Genomic DNA, 21,558 nt, shown 5'->3' with positions numbered 1-21,558 from the left:
ATCACTGGACACTTTAATAAAATGGATCACTAGTCACTTTAAACAATGCCACTTTAAATAGTGGTACTTTAATCATGTTTGTGTATCTTACATTATTCATATCACATGTATATACTGTATTTTATACCACCTACTGCCCCTTGCCTATGCCACTCGGCCATTGCTCATCCATATACTTATATGTACATATTCTCATTCACCCCTTTAGATTTGTGTGTATTAGGTAGTTGTTAGGAATTGTTAGATTACTTGTTAGATAATACTGCACTGTTGGAACTAGAAGCACAAGCATTTCGCTACACTCGCATTAACATCTGCTAACCATGTGTATGTGACCAATACAATTTTATTTGCATACTTCTCTAAACTTTGACCTACCAGCACCATCACCCACTATCCCCAAGGCATCTCAACTTACCCTGTCCCAATGCTCAACTTACCCCGTACCCAGGGTAAGTTGTGCCAAGTGACTACTCTTTTTCTGGAAAGGCTATATTTTCAAAACTGTAATATTTACATGAATTCTGATTATTTCCAAGGGTACAAAACATTTTGAAATATATGTAGATATCTTTGTTAGGAATAATATAGTATTCTATCTAACAAAGATATCACTATACTTTTCAGGATGTTGTATATCCTTGGAAATAATCAGAATCCATGTAAATATTACAGTTTTGAAAATATAGCTTGTATTAAAAAAAAGTGTTATTTTGGCACAACTTACCCTGCATGAGAAGAAAACACTTCAATTTGCTCAACTAGCCATTGGCACAGCCATTGACTCGATTTGTTAACAGGTTAAAACTTTAAGGATATTTTATAATATTATCCAAGAAATTGCATGGAGGCAACCACAAATGTATGGTGTAAGTTGAGCCGCAGGAAGTGGCAAGTAAAGCCGCCTAAAAAATTATGTACTGAATAAAATATCACCACTACCTTTTTAAAACCATGTCCATCTTTATTTCCCAAACACTTAACAGAAATACAATCACTTTTTTCTCTTTAAATAATATAAGCATATTTTAAACACAGGCTAAATGCCTAACAAACACTTCTGTACTTTTTAAAACACTTAACATAGGCAAAGCCTGTTGTTACCTCATATCCCAGTGATAATGCCTTGCATTATGCATGAGAAGAAAACACTTCAATTTGCTCAACTAGCCATTGGCACAGCCATTGACTCGATTTGTTAACAGGTTAAAACTTTAAGGATATTTTATAATATTATCCAGAAATTGCATGGAGGCAACCACAAACACTAGCTATAAAGCACAAATTGTATCAAAGATCTGCGAAATACATTAAATACGGTAAACCTATGACTAGTACAGTAGGCCACAAAAAGTAACACTACTCCAACTGATCATTGGAGGTCAAAGTCTTGAGCTCCGGCTTGGACTTAACCTTGACCTCAGCTTCCTGCAGCTCCGTCACACTATTCCCATCCCCCTCCTTCCCCTTCCCCTTCCCCGACCGCCCCAGCTTGAGTGACAGCGGGGCCGAGGAACCACTCCGGCTGGACTTTGTGCTGCGGGTAAAGGAGGCAGAGGTCCCTCCCTCAATGTTGGTGCCCTCGAAGAGCTTGGCCATGAAGCTGAGGCCGGCCTGGCGGATGTGGGAGCTGCCAGCGAACACGTACAGCACAGGGTTCACGCTGCTGCTCAGGAAAGCGAGCGCTGTGACGTTGGGACGGGCCACCGCGGCTGCTTTAAACAGAGTGTCGTTACCACCAAGTAGACCAATCACCTGAGAGAGAGACAAAGAGTTGAGAGGTAGATACAAGAGAGACAGATAGGGCTTATACCTGTTATTATACCTGTATGACACACAACAAATGAACTGCTTAATAATGTGCAGTACCTAGAAATATATTGTCAAACTCTCATACCTGTAAGATGTTGACCACGTGGTAGGGCAGCCAGAAGAGAGCGAAGGTGCCGATGATGAGGAGGATGAGACGGTTTCCCCGTCCCTTGTGCTGGAACATGGCCCTGCGTAGTCCACAGATGACGGAGGTGTAGCAGACGATGATGAAAGTGAAGGGGAGGAAGAAGCCCAGGACGGTCTCAAACAGGTACTGGAACACCTGGTGACCCACACTTTTCCAGTGGTACGACATGCAGACGGTCACGGAGCTGTTCATGTGCAGCTTCAGGTTACTAGGTAAGGTAAGGTAAGGTAAGGTGAGAGAGAGAGAGAGAGAGAGAGAGAGAGAGAGAGAGTGTGAGTGAGTGAGTGAGTGAGTGAGTGAGTGAGTGAGTGAGTGAGTGAGTGAGTGAGTGAGTGAGAGTGTGAGAGTGAGAGAGAGAGAGAGAGAGAGAGAGAGATTTTACAACATGAAGGAGACATGATGGGTCTCATGGATGTTCCCCAGGACCAGTGTGTGACTTGAGGAATGCATAAGAAAAAGAGAGAGAGAGAGTTTGTTTGATTGAGACAATGGGAGTGTTCCAGGTTGTCTTTATTGCAGCCATACTCCGCAGGTTATTAGAGAAGTGTTTAAGAGCTCAAGAACTACACAAAAAACAGCCTGTAATGCAAACAAAAATCTTCAGATTTCGAACCGGATTCCACAAACTTGCCTCTGTTGTCCGAAGGGAAAGCCGAAAGCCGTGCACGGACAGGTCTGACTCATTATATAAAGACCTGGCCTCTGGATTGAGGTTTTAAAAAAACAGGCCGGTATTGATCTGAAGGCGACAGAGAAGGTGACGGAATCGAACCGGCATTGCTTTTCCCAGTCTACAGGACGAAGGTAAATAGTCTTTATTCTCGAATTTTGGACGAATTATTTAAGATATTTTTGATTGAATGTGCTAAAGGAGTTTGGATTTAATCAATGATAGGTGCTTGAATATTCGGAACAAATACACTAGGTTTCTACTTTGTGTTTGAACCAAAATCGATAGGAAGGAACGGGTCTGAAATGACTCGTGGTAAGGTGCACTACCAAAAATGAAATAGGACTTAATAAATCCTGGTTTTGCAAGCCAAATGGTTTTTTAAGGGTGGGATATAGTACGTTTTGTTAGATAGGGCGGTTGTTCTGTACAAATAGGATAGCCATTAATTCAAAAGACATACCTAAATAAAGTTTTAACCTAAGTAGTCTATCTGTATATGGAAAGTAGTCTGACTATGAAAAGGTGAGGATAAATTAGGCTTGGTGAGAAGGCAGGGTAATTCTAGGCGAACATGATGATTGAACCTATTCAATACTGAAAAAAATGTATATCCAAGGTGGTGGAGAGGGAAAGCTAGTCTAGAGAAGTGAGATATGAGATATTATTAATGTTGAAAGTCCCAAGGAACAATAGTTTATAATGAGCTTATAATTGTATAAAGGAGAAATACATAATAGAAACCCATACACATTGATTATCATTAGAGAGACACCCACATAGTCAGACAGAAGAGCAACTAAAGTAACTAAGTAACGGTAAATAGCAGATTCATAGAAATACACGCACATAGAAGGTAAAAAAAAATAGAAAGGCATAGATAAGTGATTAACCTCTTGCGACGAGCAAACCCGTATCCGGGAGCGTAATCATAGCCTCAAATGCATTAGCATAACGCAACGGACATAAATACCCCTAGAAACTTTTCCTATTCATGAAAATCGCAAATGAAATGAAATAAATATATTCAAACACAAGCTTAGCCTTTTGTTAACAACACTGTCATCTCAGATTTTCAAAACATGCGTTACACAAATGCTTGTCTAGCGTTGTTTGTAAGTTTATCATGGCATAATGCTATGCTAGGCTCTGCTGGCAGCAGGCAACAGTATTTTTGATTTTCTGCGGGAGACACCATGTGACCACTTGCTATATATGGTCCCTTACAGTCATTCTTCAATGGAAATGCGAAAGACGTCACAATGCTGTAGACACCTTGGGGAAAATGTGGGAAACGTAAGCTCATTCGTAGCTCATTCACAGCCATATAAGGAGTCATTGGCATGAGGCGGTTTTAAAAAATGCAGCACTTCCTGGTTGGATTTTTATCTGGGTTTCGCCTGTAACATCAGTTCTGTGGCACTCACAGACAATATCTTTGCAGTTTTGGAAACGTCAGTGTGTCTTCTTTCCAAAGCTGTCAATTATATGCATAGTCGAGCATCTTTTCGTGACAAAATATATTGTTTAAAACGGGAACGTTTTTCATCCAAAAATTAAAATAGCGCCCCCTAAATCCAAGAGGTTAAATACCATAGCTACTAGTAATGGTAAGGATTTAACAAACATGGATAGTAAATCCTCAAAGGAGGTCCCAGAATTAACGGGAGATGAGAAATAATGCAGGGAAGAGATAAGAGAAACACCTATTTTGGCCCGACATGGAGGAGTAAGTTTAAAGAAGGAATGATAATTCGCTCACGTGTGAGACCTAATAACTTATCAAGAGTCACGATAGTAACTATTCCTCATTTCTGATAGAGGAGAGCAAGATTAATGAGAATCCTCACTGAGGGAAAACGTTGGGCTTTTAAATTAGGGCTATTTTCTGTTGTCCCGATGCCGGAGTTACAAATACAGACAATTGTAAAATGGGTCTATTTGCGGAGAATCTCAGTCAGTTCCATAGCGTTGGTGGTATAGTGGTGAGCGTAGCAGTCTTACAAACTGCAGTCAAGGGTTCGGTTCCCAGCCAAGGCGTTTTTGGTTATAATTCAACTAATTGTATTGCAGAGAAAGTTATAGTCACTAGTATTGGTATAATATATAATATATAACATTTTAAATTGTTTGTTTGGTTCAAATTGAAAGACTAATTCATTCAACTTAAAATAAGGACGGAGTGAGTTTTGATGCAAGACGATGTCAGTTCACTAAATGATCTGTTTGAATAATGTATTGGGAATAGAGTCGTAATTAAAATGCTAAATCAAAGACGAGACAGTTACTTCATTCTTGTGACTAGCAATCCCGGATCCGGGAGCGTAATCAAAGCCTCAAACGAATTAGCATAACGCAGTGGACATAAATACCCCTAGAAAATGTTCCTATTCATGAAAATCACAAATGAAATATATTGAGACACATCTTAGCCTTTTGTTAATCACACTGTCATCTCAGATTTTCAAAATATGCGTTACAGCCAACGCTAGACAAGCATTTGTGTAAGTTTATCATGGCCTAATGCTATGCTAGGCTCTGCTGGCAGCAGGCAACATTTTCACGAAAATAAGAAAAGCAATCAAATTAAATAATTTACCTTTGAAGAACTTTGGATCTTTTCACTCAGGAGACTCCCAATTAGATAGCAAATGTTCCTTTTTTCCCAAAATATTAATTTTGTAGGCAAAATAGCTCCCGTTTGTTCCTCATGCTTGGCTGTGAATAGACCGGAAAATGCTATCACTACAACGCCAAACTTTTTTCCAAATTAGCTCCATAATATCGACAGAAACATGGCAAACGTTGTTTAGAATCAATCCTCAAGGTGTTTTTAATATATATATCCGATAATATATCCGTCGAGGCAATTGTTTTCTCATAAGAAGCGATTGGAAAAATGGCTACCTCAGTATTTTACACAAGATTTTCTGTGGGAGACACCATGTGACCTCTTGCTAAATGTGGTCCCTTACGGCTATTCTTCAACATAAATGCGTAAAAAGACGTCATAATGCTGTAGACACCTTGGGGAATACGTAGAAAATGTAAGCTCATTTGTAGCTCATTCACAGCCATATAAGGAGTCATTGGCATGAGGCAGTTTCAAAAAATGCTGCACTTCCTGATTGGATTTTTATCTGGGTTTCGCCTGTAAAATCAGTTCTGTTGCACTCACAGACAATATCTTTGCAGTTTTGGAAACGTCAGAGTGTTTTCTATCCAAAGCTGTCAATTATATGCATATTCGAGCATCTTTTCGTGACAAAATATCTTGTTTAAAACGGGAACGTTTTTTATCAAAAAATTTAAATATCGCCCCATAGTCGTAAAAGGTTAAATAAAATTAATTCTAAATAATAACGAAGAGACAATTACGATAGATTTGTGCCCATCGAAATGTTCTTATACATTTTGAGAATTGAGAGATGAGAGATGTTGATTGATGTTGTAAATTCTAATTCAGGATTCAACAGATGTGATAAATTAGGTTTGGTTTATCGAACCCATACTACTGTTGCTGCAGACAGCCAACAATTATTTACAATTCATTGAAAGTCGTTGCGGCTCGGCTCTAGGTTGAGCGCTAGTTGATGACGTCACTCGCAAGGCACTTTTGTCGCCACGGAAATGATGTCGTGACTGGGGGTATCGGAGAAAATTGTTTGTGTCATTTAGAAGGAAAATGCGTGCATTATTGTTTTGAGTCACTTTTCAGAAGTTGATAAAAAATTTAAAATACATTTCTAAAAGTAGTTGTAAGTCGTCAGGGTAGTCAGGAAAGATGCTAAAAACTAGCAGCAGATTCGCTAGGTTGAATTTGGTTATTTGAGCTTTTCCCCTGATACGTAGACATCTGTAACAGGGGCAAGTTGGGTTTTTCTTGAGGAACATGCAGATGGTGTTTTGTTTTATTGAGATGTAAACATGAGTCTCTGAGTAATTTTGTCATCTGAAGCATTATAGTAGTGAGTTTTGTGTAGTATAGTTTGTTTTTTGCTGATAAAAGTTTACTTTGGTTATTTGGTTACTGTTTATTGTTTATTTTAGGAGTTGATTTAACTTAATTAAACACTGTATTCTGGTGTGTTTAAGCAGGATCCCTTCTTCCGGGACGGAAGTTGAATATGTAAGTTGAAGGAGCCATGGGAGAATGCGTTTACATTTTTATTAAATATCTGGGATTAAATTACGGATTTCTTACACTGAGAAATGTACGACATTTGCGGCAGAGGGAAAAAGTAATATATTGGATAATAATGTTATCAGGTTAATTGTATCTAAGGGTAGCATGTTCATTTAAGTAAACATATACATTGACGTTGTTTAAAACTTATGATTAATGATTTGAGGTAAAGGGGAATTATCATTAGGTTTAGTTTATAGTTCACTTTTGAGTTTCTGAATCGAAGTAGCATAGTGAATGCTAGTTAGGCATTTTGTGTTTTTCTGGGAGAATGGGAGTTTTATTGTCTCTCTTTTAGATGTTTCCTGGGACTATAATCTTGGGGAGAGTGGGTGAGATTGAGGCCATAAACGACCAAATTGAAAAAGGCCTTGAAGTATTGTTTATTCATTAAGGTTTGCAAATATATACACATAAAACATTTGTTAGGACTATTTGTTTTAGTGCAAAGGTATTTTAAAGAGGCACGCTCACATATGGAACTTTATGAGTTTTTATTTTATGAGTTTTAATTACACAAGTTAATTTTTTTATTTGAAGGATAAAGGGTTCTTTAATATGTCTAATGTGGTATGGAACATGACTATAAAAGGGTGGTATGACCTTATCATGGCTATCTCTTGGGGTCTGATCAGCCTCAGGGGAGAGCCATTTGTATAATGAATTTGTGGTCATTTGGGTTACTAGTTTTAAAGGTAAATTAATTATAATGGAGTTTTAGTTTGGACTGTGCCCTCTGTTCCATGCCAGCCAACCTCAGGCACATTCTCACGGGGTGTAAAACAAGCCTCACCCAAGGACGCTACACTTGGCGTCACAACCAAGTCCTTAAAAACCTTGCGTCCGCCCTGGAGGACAAGCGAGCTGCCACCAACTCCCTACCACCCCCAGCAGCATCACACCCCTTACGGACAAACTTTGCCCGCGAAGGGGCTAAACCACCGAAGCGCGGCTCGACACCATTAGAGCGAGACCAGCTGCGCTTGGCCCGCGACTGGAAAATGCTAGCTGACATTGGCCGGCAACTTGTGTTTCCTCCGGAGATTGCAACCACCACCCTAAGACCTGACATGGTGCTCTGGTCCCGTTTGCTCAAGAAGGTCTTCATCATTGAGCTCACAGTACCCTGGGAGGACTCAGTAGATGAGGCTTATGAGCGAAAACATCTGCGCTATGCCGATCTAGCTGCCGAAGCACGGCATCATGGCTGGAACACAGAAGTCCGACCAGTGGAGGTGGGCTGCAGAGGTTTTGTGGCAACATCTACAACCAGACTGCTTAGAGACCTTGGAATTAAGGGCCAGAGCCAGCGTTCGGCAATCAAAGCTGTATCGGAGGCGGCAGAAGGCAGCAGTCAGTGGCTCTGGATGAAGAGGAAAGACCCCAGCTGGGCCCCGAAGTGAGAGGGCCAGGAGGTATGCGGTCAACAATGCTTGACTCAGGGAGGAGGACGCCCCTGCCATGCATAGTCCCATGGGATGTTGGCTATCATCAACAAGGCAACTCCTATGACTAATTGGGAATGGGACGCAAGCGTAGGATTGATCACCCTTTCGCTGGCCGCCTTTGGGGAGGGTGTATAGTGTGAAAGGCCGAAACACCCTAGGAACCAAAGGTACACTACTGATGATGCGCTCCCCAAATTTCACCAGGCTCACTGTTCATTAACTCTTGGAAGTGCTTGCACAAAGGATAGTAACATCCCATCCTGTGGTCTTGGAATCTGAATATCTGGACTTGTCCAGTGACTGCTGAGAAAGATCAGCTGACAACAGGGGAAAGTCCTTGTGGCGGCACGGAGAGACGGCTGACAGGAGGGAATAGACCCCACTGGGACAGTCATGGGGTAGCTTCCCATTTCTGTAGTTTCCCATGCGTCGCAGTATGTTGGAAACACCCGCTTTAGCTACAGAAAGTCAACATACGAGAATACCCCTAGAGTCTGCGAGAGCGGGGGCGGAAGATGACTCATCGGCTGACAACATGGTAACGACTGGACCGGAAACGACTACGAGTAATGAGAGCACAGCACAAGAGAACACCACAGCAACTGTCACAAGTTCTGCTGCAACAGCGGGCCACAAACAGATGCAGGTATGTGTCTGTGGTTGGAGGAAAGTTACATCACACCATGGGTTGAGGATCCACCAGGGGAAGAAGGGGTGTTTGGGTAAAGAGAGACAGAGGCCTCGCATTGATTACTTTCTGCGAAAGCGATCAAATCAGTCGAATGAAGCACAGCAACTGGACGCAAACCATAGTTTGCAGTGCATCAGTACCACTGTCATGGAGGACGTAAACTCAAGCACCGAAGTAACAACTGAGGTGGAACCAACAACAGTAGTGGAACTCACCGAGCCTCCCAGACCTGCAGTCGAGAGGAGACTACCAGGGCACAGACCATATGTGAAGTGGCCCGGCGCCAGTGACAAGAAGTTGTGGGAAACAGTGAATACTGACCTTACCTTGACCCTCGAGACACTTCGAGGCACAGTGGAGAAGAAGTTGGAGAGGATGGGGGACATTATCTATGAGTACGGGACAGAAAGATTTGGAGTGGAAGAGGCAAAAGGCGGGAGAAAGGTTCCAACCCCACCAGTTTCCAGGAGGCAACAAGAAATCAAGCGCCTCGTTCAAGAAAGGCGACAGCTTAAGAAACAGTGGAAGATGGCCTCGGAAGTGGAGAAGGAGGGCATAGAGGCACTTCAGGCTGATATCAAAACCCGGTTGGCATCCCTCCGTAGAGCAGAGAACCTACGGAAACACAGAAGGAAGAAAGAACAAACTAGAACTCGATTCTATAAAGATCCCTTCAAGTTCCTTAAAAGTCTCTTCACGAAGGAAAAAAGTGGAGCTCTAAAAACAACAAAGAAAGACCTAGAGGAGCACCTGAGAACAACAAACTTTGACTCAAAGCGACATGAACATCTGGCCATCCCATCAGATATCCCACCCATTGAACCCCCGGAACATCATATTGAGACCAGCCCTCCGACATGGAAAGAGGTGGAAAACAGAGTTCGACGGGCAAGAACAGCATCAGCCCCGGGGCCAAATGGAGTCCCGTACAAAGTGTATAAGAACGCACCAGACGTCCTGAGGTTCCTCTGGAGGCTTATGAGAACAGTTTGGAAAAATAAGATAATACCCAAAGTGTGGCGTAGGGCAGGCGGGGTCCTGATCCCTAAGGAGAAGGATGCAGTGAACATCAGCCAATTCCGCCCAATCTCCTTACTGAATGTCGAGTGTAAAATCTTCTTTAGGGTCATTGCCCAGAGGATGGCCGAGTACCTGCAAAGGAATGCGTACGTCGATACATCTGTACAGAAGGCAGGAATATCAGGGTTCTCTGGCTGCTTGGAACATTCCAGCATGATCTGGCACCAGATCCAAATGGCCAAGGAGGAGAAAAGGGACCTCCATGTAGTCTTTCTCGACCTCGCCAATGCATTTGGCTCTGTGCCCCATGAACTCCTGTGGTCTGCCTTCAGATTTTTCCACATACCGGACACCATCACAACCCTGGTGAACTCGTACTTCCAGGATCTGCAGTTCTGCTTCACCACCCCAGAGTTCACCACCTCATGGCAGTGCCTGAATGTAGGTATAATGGCAGGATGTACCATTTCTCCGTTGGCATTCATAATGGCAATGGAGGTTATCATCAGATCCTCAAAATGGGTTGCTGGTGGACAGCGAGTCGACTCTGGTTTCCGCCTCCCTCCACTCAGAGCCTACATGGGCGACATTACAACATTGACTACCACTGTCCCATGCACCAGGAGACTGCTCAGAAAACTCGAGGAGAACATCAGCTGGGCCCGTATGAAGATTAAACCATCCAAGTCACGCAGCATCTCGATTGTGAAGGGAGTACTCTCTGACCTGAAATTCTTCATCGGAGATGACCAAATCCCAACAGTGTCTGAGCAGCCGGTAAAAAGCCTTGGAAGGTGGTATGATGCAAGCCTGAAGGACAAAGACCAGGTGCAACAGCTGCGTAAAGACATCAGTAGTAGCCTACAGTCCATCGACAACACCCAGCTACCTGGAAAGTTAAAGGCCTGGTGTCTGCAATTTGGTCTCCTACCCCGGGTGTTGTGGCCCTTAGCAGTGTATGAGGTTCCAATCTCAACAGTGGAGAAGATGGAAAGAGGAGTCACAGGCTACTTAAAGAAGTGGCTCGGAGTTCCACGATGCCTTACCACCATCGGCCTCTATGGAGATGGTGTCCTCAAGCTGCCCCTCACCAGTCTAACAGAGGAATTCAAGTGTTCAAAAACCAGGCTCCAGATGACACTGAATGAATCTCGAGACCCAGTGGTGAGCAACAACGCGCCGACCTTGGCAACTGGGCGCAAATGGAGGCCAGGAAAAGCAGTCCAGGAGGCAACAGCAGCCCTCAGACATGCTGACATTGTGGGTCATGTTCAGCAAGGGAGAGGAGGCCTTGGGCTAACTAGCCGTGCTGCTTGGAGTAAGGCCACTGCACCAGAGCGGCGGAAGATGGTAGTGCAGGAAGTACGCCATCAGGAGGAGGCTGCAAGGTGGGCCAAGGCAGTCTCTCTTTCCAAACAGGGACAGTGGACTCGATGGGACAGTGTGGAGAAGAGGAAGATCAGCTGGAAGGATCTGTGGGCCATGGAAGCGAGGCGGTTGAGCTTTTCCATCAGAGCAACATATGACGTCCTTCCAACTCCAGTTAATCTTCACCAATGGTATGGTGAAGATCCGGACTGTGCCCTCTGTTCCATGCCAGCCAACCTCAGGCACATTCTCACGGGGTGTAAAACAAGCCTCACCCAAGGACGCTACACTTGGCGTCACAACCAAGTCCTTAAAAACCTTGCGTCCGCCCTGGAGGACAAGCGAGCTGCCACCAACTCCCTACCACCCCCAGCAGCATCACACCCCTTACGGACAAACTTTGTCCGCGAAGGGGCTAAACCACCGAAGCGCGGCTCGACACCATTAGAGCGAGACCAGCTGCGCTTGGCCCTCGACTGGAAAATGCTAGCTGACATTGGCCGGCAACTTGTGTTTCCTCCGGAGATTGCAACCACCACCCTAAGACCTGACATGGTGCTCTGGTCCCGTTTGCTCAAGAAGGTCTTCATCATTGAGCTCACAGTACCCTGGGAGGACTCAGTAGATGAGGCTTATGAGCGAAAACATCTGCGCTATGCCGATCTAGCTGCCGAAGCACGGCATCATGGCTGGAACACAGAAGTCCGACCAGTGGAGGTGGGCTGCAGAGGTTTTGTGGCAACATCTACAACCAGACTGCTTAGAGACCTTGGAATTAAGGGCCAGAGCCAGCGTTCGGCAATCAAAGCTGTATCGGAGGCGGCAGAAGGCAGCAGTCAGTGGCTCTGGATGAAGAGGAAAGACCCCAGCTGGGCCCCGAAGTGAGAGGGCCAGGAGGTATGCGGTCAACAATGCTTGACTCAGGGAGGAGGACGCCCCTGCCATGCATAGTCCCATGGGATGTTGGCTATCATCAACAAGGCAACTCCTATGACTAATTGGGAATGGGACGCAAGCGTAGGATTGATCACCCTTTCGCTGGCCGCCTTTGGGGAGGGTGTATAGTGTGAAAGGCCGAAACACCCTAGGAACCAAAGGTACACTACTGATGATGCGCTCCCCAAATTTCACCAGGCTCACTGTTCATTAACTCTTGGAAGTGCTTGCACAAAGGATAGTAACATCTCATCCTGTGTTCTTGGAATCTTGGGGTTAGAATTATTGTTTGAACCGCAAATGAGAAAGTGGTTCAGGATTCTGTTTTACAACATTAGCTGTGAAGTTTTTGAATTGGCTATTATTGATTTGGTATTACAACAGAAAATAATCCTATTTATCATTGAGAATAAATAGGGGAAGATAAGATACACTGAGGTTTGGATAGGAGATATATTAAGCCAAATTACATAGAAAAATAAGTTTAAGTTCTTAGGGGTGATACATTACTGTAGATAAGGTATTCCACACTATGCAACATATATTAAATTATTGATGAAACTGATTTTAAGTTTAATTCATGTTATTGTCAGATAGAATACTGAGGATCCCTGAAGGAAAGAGCATGTAAGTATAGGAAGGATTTTGATATGGTTAGCATTTGTTTTGGCTTTGTTTGACTATTAGGAGTTTTTTTTAAATAGTATTAAATTTAACAGGAATATAGGACATCTGTGATTTAGGATTATTGTTAGGATCAAGATAGATTGATAAAGGAAATGTAAGGACTTTAGAGATTGCCACTCATAGATACGTTTTTTCAAAAATCAATGATTTTAGTTAAAGTCAAACAGTGAGACGCTTAGTGGTATTTGAGAGATAGGACGGAAAAGGGTTACTGTTTAAATCGCTACCCGGATTCATATCACACTGCGGGAGGGTAAGACACATTGACACTGTCGAACAATAACAGTGTTCGAGAGGAGAACTGGAATTAACAGAATTCTGGGGGCCATCTCTCGAATGAAGATTAGCTTACCTGTCATTCCATCACTGTTTTTGTTCATAGAAGTGAAAGTGTGTCTGGCTCTTGCTAATGATGTGTTATCTGGAAGAGGGTGGGGCTTTATGGGTCACTGGTCGATCCTTTGCTGTCTGGTTGTGGGACCTTATTCCTGATACACCATGAACCCCCCGAGAAGGCCAGAGGGTAATATTGACATAGTTAAACAAGGAGGAATTAGTATTAACCAAGCATAAGAGATCACTTGATCTGGATAAACAGGAAGTGAGAGTAGGATAGGGAAGGATGTCTCAGTGGAGTTCTATGTGGACTCCTTGGCAGTGCAGGATTAAGAGCAGCTATTATGGAATGTAAGTCTCTGTGCAAGTCTCTGTGTAGTTCATGGAAACAAGTTATAGCTCACATCATGTGAGAGGCTACATAAATCTACATACCTAGCATGGAAGGAGATGGAGTGTAGTGAAAGTAAGGGTTTCAGTTGATAACCTAGTGCATTCCAGGTAGAAAAAGTTAGACAGCTAATTGCTCTATAGTCAGCCGAATACAAGCAGAGTCCCTCTGACAAAGCAGATACTGACTGTGGAGTTGTCCAGAGCCAAGAGCCGGTGTGGATAGTTCAGATGAAAGATCTTAAGGAAAGGGAAACTGGTTATGAGGATTCTAACTTCTGGTTAGAGTGGATTCAATATACGACCAGATTAATAGCTAAAGAAGAATGCTATGTTTGTGCCACAGCAAACCTCAGTTGACAACCATCTCTTTTCCATTGAATGGAATTATTCACCTCAGGGAACGACCTGTATGGTAAAGCTATTCATGGAAGCAGGAAAGCCAGATAATAAGTTGTATGGATTTGCACTATTTATATCCACATGTTCCTCTGAAATCTAAGCTTCCTCCTTTCACAGAGGCAAGGGGAGACTGTTTACTGTTTGATTCAGCATAGTACTTCTGGGAAATATGTGGGGGAAATCAGTACCTGCGATAGGACAGATAATGTTACTTCTGATGTGACCAATGAGTGATTTGACAGGCTGGTTGAGATCTGGGGATTTCAGTAAGATAAGGAGGCCCAGGGCTCACATCTGGTGGTTGTGTGGGGGAATGACGTGATGGCCGAGTATTACCGGCTAATTGGACAGGGGTATGTGCACTGGTACATTTGAGAATGCCTTTCACACTCATTCAACACCATGACATGATGTTGACTAAACGGGAGAAAATAGGTACTCCGTCTGGGTCTTTTGATGATAGGGTTTGTATTAATAACATTGTGGTTCCACGGGGGGCAGATGAGATCAAAGCTATAAATTAGATCCTGGCATGATTAGAGTCAAGTATTTTTTGGTGGTCCACTCTCAATGAGAATGTGGATTAGATCAATTATATCTATTAAAAATCCACAGCGCTTCACCAATTATATCAGAGATGTAACGAATGATTTGGCAGAATAGAATAGTCTTGGATGTTTGCTGGCTGAAAAGGGTGGGAGTGTATGGAGGTAATTTGGAACCGATGACACGGCTTCGGATGGGTCAGTGACCAAGGCCTTGTCTGGTTTACACACCCTAGTTCACGAGTTGGCAGTAAACTCAGGGGTGGATACTTCTGACTAATTGGGTTGACAGTGTGTTTGGAAGATGGAACATTTTTATGATTACTGTGTTATGGGCTACCTTCACCTGTGTGACTGTGTTAGTTTTGTACGGATGTGTTTGATTTCCAGGACTTCCAGAAATCAATGACACTTCAGATGGTGATATATGGACCAATCCTAAGCTCTGACCAGTGGAATACAAAATACATGGCTTGGGCGTAATAGAAGAATCCGGATCCTTTCACTCGCGAGAAGACCATATTTGATGTTTAGGAAATGTAGATGTTTTCTTGTTTCAATGTATAGACTGTTTTTTCATGAAGATTAACAGAAAATCCTGATAAGTAGAATTAAGATCCTGATGTAGGTTAGAACAGTCATTGAAGTTGATTGTGTACATACATGTATTGGGTTGTCTTCTTCTAGTATATCATTGATATTTCCATGTAGTGTAGTGTTCCATGTAGTGATGGTATGAATTGTTTAGTTATTTTTAGGGTGGATTGTTAGAATTATTATGAGTAAATGAATAAACAATATCCCCATTTCAAATAGAACTGTAACTAAGTAAACTTATACTCTGTTTTATTATATCTGATTGACAATATGAGTCCATAAGATGGGATTGTGTGACACAGACAAGGAGTAATTAAAGTTAATAAACACCATTTTAACTAGGAAGAAAGAAGTGGACTGTGTAAACAGATAAGGTCGTTAACCTATGGTTGAACCGACGAAACTGAGCTCTGGGGTTTTTAGATAAGACAGTGAGTGCATTCCTAGGTTTTCTGTTAATTAGAACTGTCAGCTAAGTGGTGATCGATAATGTTGAGGGGTCAAAAGTTACCTGGGAGTGTGTTAGTAAGTTAGAATGAACTTTTCACCTCACTTTGTCCCTGTCGAGAGGAGGGGTTTCTGTAAAGCAATGAAATGACGTCATGTTTTGTATATAAACTGTTGCTCATGGTGAAGTGGCAGCGCGCTCCGAGAATAAATTCTGTTACCTATTATTGAAAAGACTGGTCTCCGTCTATTTTATGCAAACAAGAATCTTACAAATTCTCATGAAATAGATTAAGGGTTTTCAATTAATGAAAACACATTGGCATAATTAAATTACATTAACATTAGTGTGTGTATTTTAATATTTCCTCTCTCTCATGCCTCTCTCACACACACACAACCCATACAAACAGCCTTACCTGCGATAGAAGGCCATGGGCAGTGCCAAGACGAAAGCCAGCACCCAGATCCCCAGTAGAACAGCCATCAGGGTTTTCTTGGTCCTCATCCTCTGGGCCAGGAATGGCCTTGCCACGGCCAGCCAGCGATCCAAGCTCATCAGGCTGATCAGGTAGATGGACACGTTCATGTTGACACAGCACAGGTAGTGTACCATTTTACAGGCCACCGCCCCGAACTCCCAGCCTCGCCCGCCTGCCAGGAAGCGCAGGAAAAGCGGGGAGCTTAGCAACACCAACGCGTCGGCCACAGCGAGGTTTAAGACGAGCAGGCAGGTAACTGACCGATGCCTCACACGGCACAGCACCGACCACACAACAAAGAGGTTACCGGGGAAACCGAAGACGAATGCTAGGACCAGGATGGAGATGCCGATCTGGTTTGACTGGTGAGAAAGGAGAGGAGGCGAGAGGAGAGGTGGAGGGGAGCTGGGGGGGGCAGCGGAGATGGAGAGGTCTGACGCCATTTAGGGGGGGAATTGAAGAATCTTTGGTTTGTAGAACTTTGGGATTCGCAGTCCTCACTACTGTTGAATAGAATGACCAGAGAAATAAGAATTAGAACACACGGTATAAAAATATAGCTCTATGAATAGAAGAGAGAGACACAGAATGAGAGGACAACAATGGATATTACACAATTCCTGAAGAGAGAATCAAATCAAATATATCCATAAAGCGCTTTTTCATCAACATAGTTGTCACAAAGTGCTTTTTGGTTACCCAGCCTAGACCACAAAGAGCAAACTGAAGCTCTGCTTTTGCGTACTGGCATAGTTCAGTAGAGGTGCTTGCAGAAGTTGTACACATGGGGAAAACATTTTGTAGCCTAGGGTTTGTGGAAAAGGTGGCCTTTATAAACGCAATTCTACATAATTGTAATCAAAATGACAGGCTACTTTGACACTAACAAAGTAAGAATCTTTTAATTTAACCTTTATTTATTTAATCTGAGATCAATAAAAACTACCTGGTCTTCAATACATCAATAGCCTAGATCTAGGTGTGTGGAGACACATATTGTACAATACCAGGAGGAAATTATAGTCCTAAAAAATCTTTCCAGTTTCACTCACTGACATTGTGCTCGTGGTAAAACGTCTCTCTCTTGTTTTACTTGGTAAACGATGCTGTTTGCTCAATAGGCCTATTTGGAAGTTGAAAACTTGGTAGCCTACAGACAGAATAGTCTTCTCTTTTCAACAGAATCCATTTGCTTTCCAACCTGTATTTTTGACGCGATTGTATCTGAAATATCGGTAAAGGCCTGCATGACTGACAGATTTTCTGTGCGTTCCCGACTGTAAACTGTTTTGGCTGCATGACTGACAGATTTGCTGCAGGTTCCCGACTGTAGGCATGCCTGGTGATTGCCCAGCTAGCAATGAGGAATTGAACCAGAAGCAGCCGGCACGAGTCTCGACCCAGCATCTGTAATGCTTATCAATTGCCCTGCACAAATTATCAAACTACTACACAGGACTTTTAAAGAATTTTATTTAAATGTTATTGTATTTTTTAAATCACAGAAACAAGGACAAAGAATATGGAAAAATACATAATGAAATGTTAATTATATAAAGCAGCCCGTGTAATCATCTGCCAGGGAGTAGCCCCAATCGGCCCGAGCCCCAAGTAATACATTTGGGCCAGAAAACTACTGTATCACCGGAATCGGCCTGATCCCCACGTAATACATTTGGGCCAGATAACTCACACCGGAATCGGCCCGAGCTCAATCCCCACATCCTAGGCATAAGTAATACTGCCAGACTCGGCCACATGACATAGGCCGAGTCTGACTCTCAGCGGAGTGCCCCAGCTCCAAGCCGGAATCGGCCCAGATCCACTGTGCTAGCTGGGTGGGCTACACACAAGCCACAGCTAGGCAATTTTGTTAAATAAACCATTAATCATCTGTGGCCAATTTATAGGCCTACTCCTGGTGTAGTTTTCAAAATTATTTAAACTATTTCAAAATTATTTCAACTTTCTGAACTGATAGCAGTAATTCTTTAATTTTGACAAATGTATTTCAATTTATCCGGGGTGCAGTGGCACCTCCAGAAGCCTTCGCGTGCCTATGATTCTATAAGGAAATAAATGACAAAAGTGCAAAGCTGGAGAGATGAGTTGCAGGCTCATGTTTATCAGAGTAGGGAGATAGAGAGAGAGATCATAGAAAGTGAATTGCATTGTAGTTTTGTTAAATAAAAGTCAAATAAAAGAATGAAAACCTGTGCGAGATACAGGCGAGCTACTCTCTCTCCCAACAGCAATGGTTACGCGTTGTTCTGTATAGGCTGCAATATTGAGCAAATGAAAAACCCGGTCCAGCCCAACAAGAATCAATTATCAGGCACGTTTTCACGTTACATTTTTTAGGGGGCAGCCAGGAAACTGCCATAGGAGTCAATTTGAATAAGCCACGTTTTTGCATTGCAAACAGTGGAAATCAGGGCTGCAACTTTGGTTTTATGTGGTGGGGACATAATAATGCAAAAAAACGACATATATCTTTTTTTTAGGGGGAAGATCAGCTTTAATGTTACAGATAGATTGTGGCTTCCATCAATGTGATTGTTTGCCTCATTTCCAATCCCCCATATATTTTTGGGGGTAAATATATACAGTTCCAGTAACAGTCGAAACTTAAATATATTTTCCTTTATTGTTTTTCTCTAACCCTACCATCCCTCCCCTACCTGGAGTAAACTAATGGACAACAACACTTCCAGCCTATGCATACTATATACATTTTACAGACACAGTATATTTTACAATAATTATCTTTTGTTTGTTTTTAGTCCCATCCTTCAGCTCCAATCAACCCCTCCCATCTAGCTCTGAACACCATCCCGTTTCTATTTGCCATATATTTTTCAACTGTGCTGTGATGTTTTACAAAAGTTCTGAACCTTTCTATTCTCATAGATCCGACATATTGTAAATTTAAAAAAAACGTTTTTTGCTCAGAGAATTATTATACTATTGATTAATTGACTATGACTTTTAAATCACCCAGCAGTGCTATTTTCAGCAGGGGGACATAACTTGGCAGTGGTCTGGGGGCCCTCCCATTTTTGGGGGCATCTAAAGCACATTTCCTGCATTTCTACATAATCTAATATGACCCATGGCCCTTCTAGCCATTTCTATGTAGAACAACAAAAAGTAAGCAAAAATTCCCGCAGTCATCAAGCTAGGTAAATGATTGACTGATCTAGATCCATGATATTTCAATAATCAATATTTTGCTGCTACTTTAACCAATAGCCTAACAAATGAACAACTCTTATTAAGTACAAAGACAACTTTTGATTGTCTTTAAGACCGACATCTTCTATAACAAATTTCAGCCAGACCGCCCAGCCAACCCGAGCCGCCTACACTCACGACACCACCAGTCTAGTCAATAACTCAGTTCTCTCCCCAACCTTCCTTCACATATTTAGTCTCACGGGAAAGGTTTGGAAAACAAAAGCTGAATGAAGACACACATACACCTACACATTAAGACACAGAAACAGTGTACCCTCCATATAATTCATATCATAGGCCTAATAGTACTGTAGAGCTCTTTTCACTTGTACACAATATAGCTGGGTCACCCCGTCCTGCCCCTAGGGGTCCACAGCCCTGTAGCGACCCAACACACCCCAATCAGCTTTAGGATCTTAGTGAAACATTCATTGTTGTTTTCAGAGGTCTGTTAGTCCAAGGCCAGAGTGACAACAGTACAGCAGATCCCCAAGGCCAGGACTGAGCAGCCCAGCAGCTAGGGATTGCCTAAATCTCCTCTGACGTGGACATGTTTTCAAGACCAACTCCTTTTGTCGTACAGTATTCCATATAAGGCATCCAAACCTTATGAAAGTTGCACAGTATACCCTGAATCCTAAAACAAATCTAGTGATACTGTACATAACTTGACATTTGTTCCATACATTGTGGAAGGATAACCAACCTTCCAATTAATGGCAATGCATGTATTAGCCAGTATAAATGCTAGGTTACACAGTTTTGTCTGATAAGTCTCCAGTATCAACATTACCAAGCAAACAAAAACAGGGAGAAGGAAGAATCTGTAGACTTGCTGAGATAAAAGAACATACTATTTGCCAGAATTCAGTCAGCCTTCACAAGACCATAACATATGCAAATATGTCCCCTTTCGTGTTTTACACCTCCAGCAGAATAATACAATTTGAGTGCATGATATTCAGTTTCACTGGCATATAGTACGTTCTATGGATGGTCTTAAACTGCAGTCATTTATCGGTGAGATTATATGAACATGACTGGCATTCTAACAGATCTGTATTCTCTCATCATTACCAGTAGCGTCTCCCAGATCTTCCTAAAATGTTTGTTTTGTGTCATCGGGAAAAGCCTCAATCATCCCTTGATACAGTTTGGAAATCAACGTTGGAAGTTTGTCAGACTGCCTTAAAATAGCATCTGGCTTGTCCAGTGTTTACTGTTTTATATCACATTCCAATGATAAAACTGTCACTTGTCCCCCGTGAAAGTTGCAACCCTGGTGGAAATGATTTTTCATGCCATGAGAGTTACCGAATCCTGGCAAATGGGTTCCGGAAATGAAACAGTCTCACATTGAGAGGTTCCGGATCCTGTTCCGGCAAGATCTGGCTCCAAATAAGCACTGGACAAAGGCCAGAGGGACTTGTTTACACCAAGGTCCCTGTGGCTGTATTTCCAATAAGCACTGATAAGTTCAGGATCTTTGCATGCCTATCTTCAACACATCATCCCATACAGTCATACACGCACATGGACATCACATTGTCACAAACATGGGAAAATAAAACACACCTCCTCTCCAAAAACATTTCATTCTGGACACTATACACTATACACAATTGGCTTTTACACGAACACAACGCTGACCTTTATGAGCTGATTCACTTGTGGAGTTATCTTCTCAGAGCAAATCCACAGGAAGTGCTTTTGTTGGCTATTTTATAAATGTTTGATCTGTCCCGCCGATCTGACTGCCCGTCCGTCCACTTGCCTCCACGTCTCAGTCTTCCTTCTCTCCTCTCTTTACTCACTCTTGTACTCCTTCTGCCATTATTGCGTCATGTTCTTGAACGCAAGCGAGGGGAAGCACTGGGGATATGATATCACAACAAATAAGGAAGGAAGTCTGTGCTCATCCCATTTGACCATGTTCAAATGCGATGAAAGCCTTCTGTTCCAAACTGATCATTTATGTTGACCAATCCTATTGCATTAAGCATATGCAATAACGTAACGTGTCATATACACGTCATACTGTCAAATATCCATCCGTCTTTGTAGTCTGTTGTCTTTCTTACTCACCTGCTTGCTCTCTTCATTTCCCTGGCACCATCCCACCGGGCACACAATGGGTGAATCGACATTTGTTCCCA

The 21,558-nt window shown here is 42.6% G+C and overlaps 1 protein-coding gene across 2 annotated transcripts; it reads right to left on the bottom strand.

Annotated features, from left to right (window-relative positions):
* On the bottom strand, positions 1–21,254 carry LOC109896919 (leukotriene B4 receptor 1). 2 transcript variants are annotated; one of them, XM_020491373.2, is made up of 4 exons: positions 21,053–21,254; positions 16,103–16,668; positions 1,898–2,168; positions 1–1,755 (listed from the first exon to the last, which is right to left on the bottom strand). In XM_020491373.2, the coding sequence occupies exons 2-4, from the start codon at positions 16,606–16,608 to the stop codon at positions 1,360–1,362; spliced, it is 1,173 nt and encodes a 390-aa protein (XP_020346962.1). In that variant the 5' UTR covers positions 16,609–16,668; positions 21,053–21,254; the 3' UTR covers positions 1–1,359. The 2 variants fall into 2 exon arrangements, with proteins under 2 accessions (XP_020346962.1, XP_020346963.1); XM_020491374.2 differs by having other exon boundaries at positions 862–1,755; positions 16,103–16,665; positions 21,053–21,250.
* Positions 21,255–21,558: the final 304 nt, after the last annotated feature.

The sequence above is a fragment of the Oncorhynchus kisutch genome, linkage group LG9 (assembly GCF_002021735.2).
Source record: "Oncorhynchus kisutch isolate 150728-3 linkage group LG9, Okis_V2, whole genome shotgun sequence".
NCBI classification, from domain to species: domain Eukaryota; kingdom Metazoa; phylum Chordata; class Actinopteri; order Salmoniformes; family Salmonidae; genus Oncorhynchus; species Oncorhynchus kisutch.
Note: the sequence above shows the minus strand (reverse complement) of the source record. Positions and strands in the feature narration are given on the sequence as shown.

Coding starts and splice junctions, on each gene's coding strand:
- LOC109896919 (XM_020491373.2), bottom strand. CDS start 16,608: ATGGCGTCAGACCTCTCCATCTCCGCTGCCCCCCCCAGCTCCCCTCCA. Junction 2,169..16,102: donor CCCATGGCCTTCTATCGCAG/GTAAGGCTGTTT, acceptor TACCTTACCTAG/TAACCTGAAGCTGCACATGA. Junction 1,756..1,897: donor ACGTGGTCAACATCTTACAG/GTATGAGAGTTT, acceptor TCTCTCTCTCAG/GTGATTGGTCTACTTGGTGG.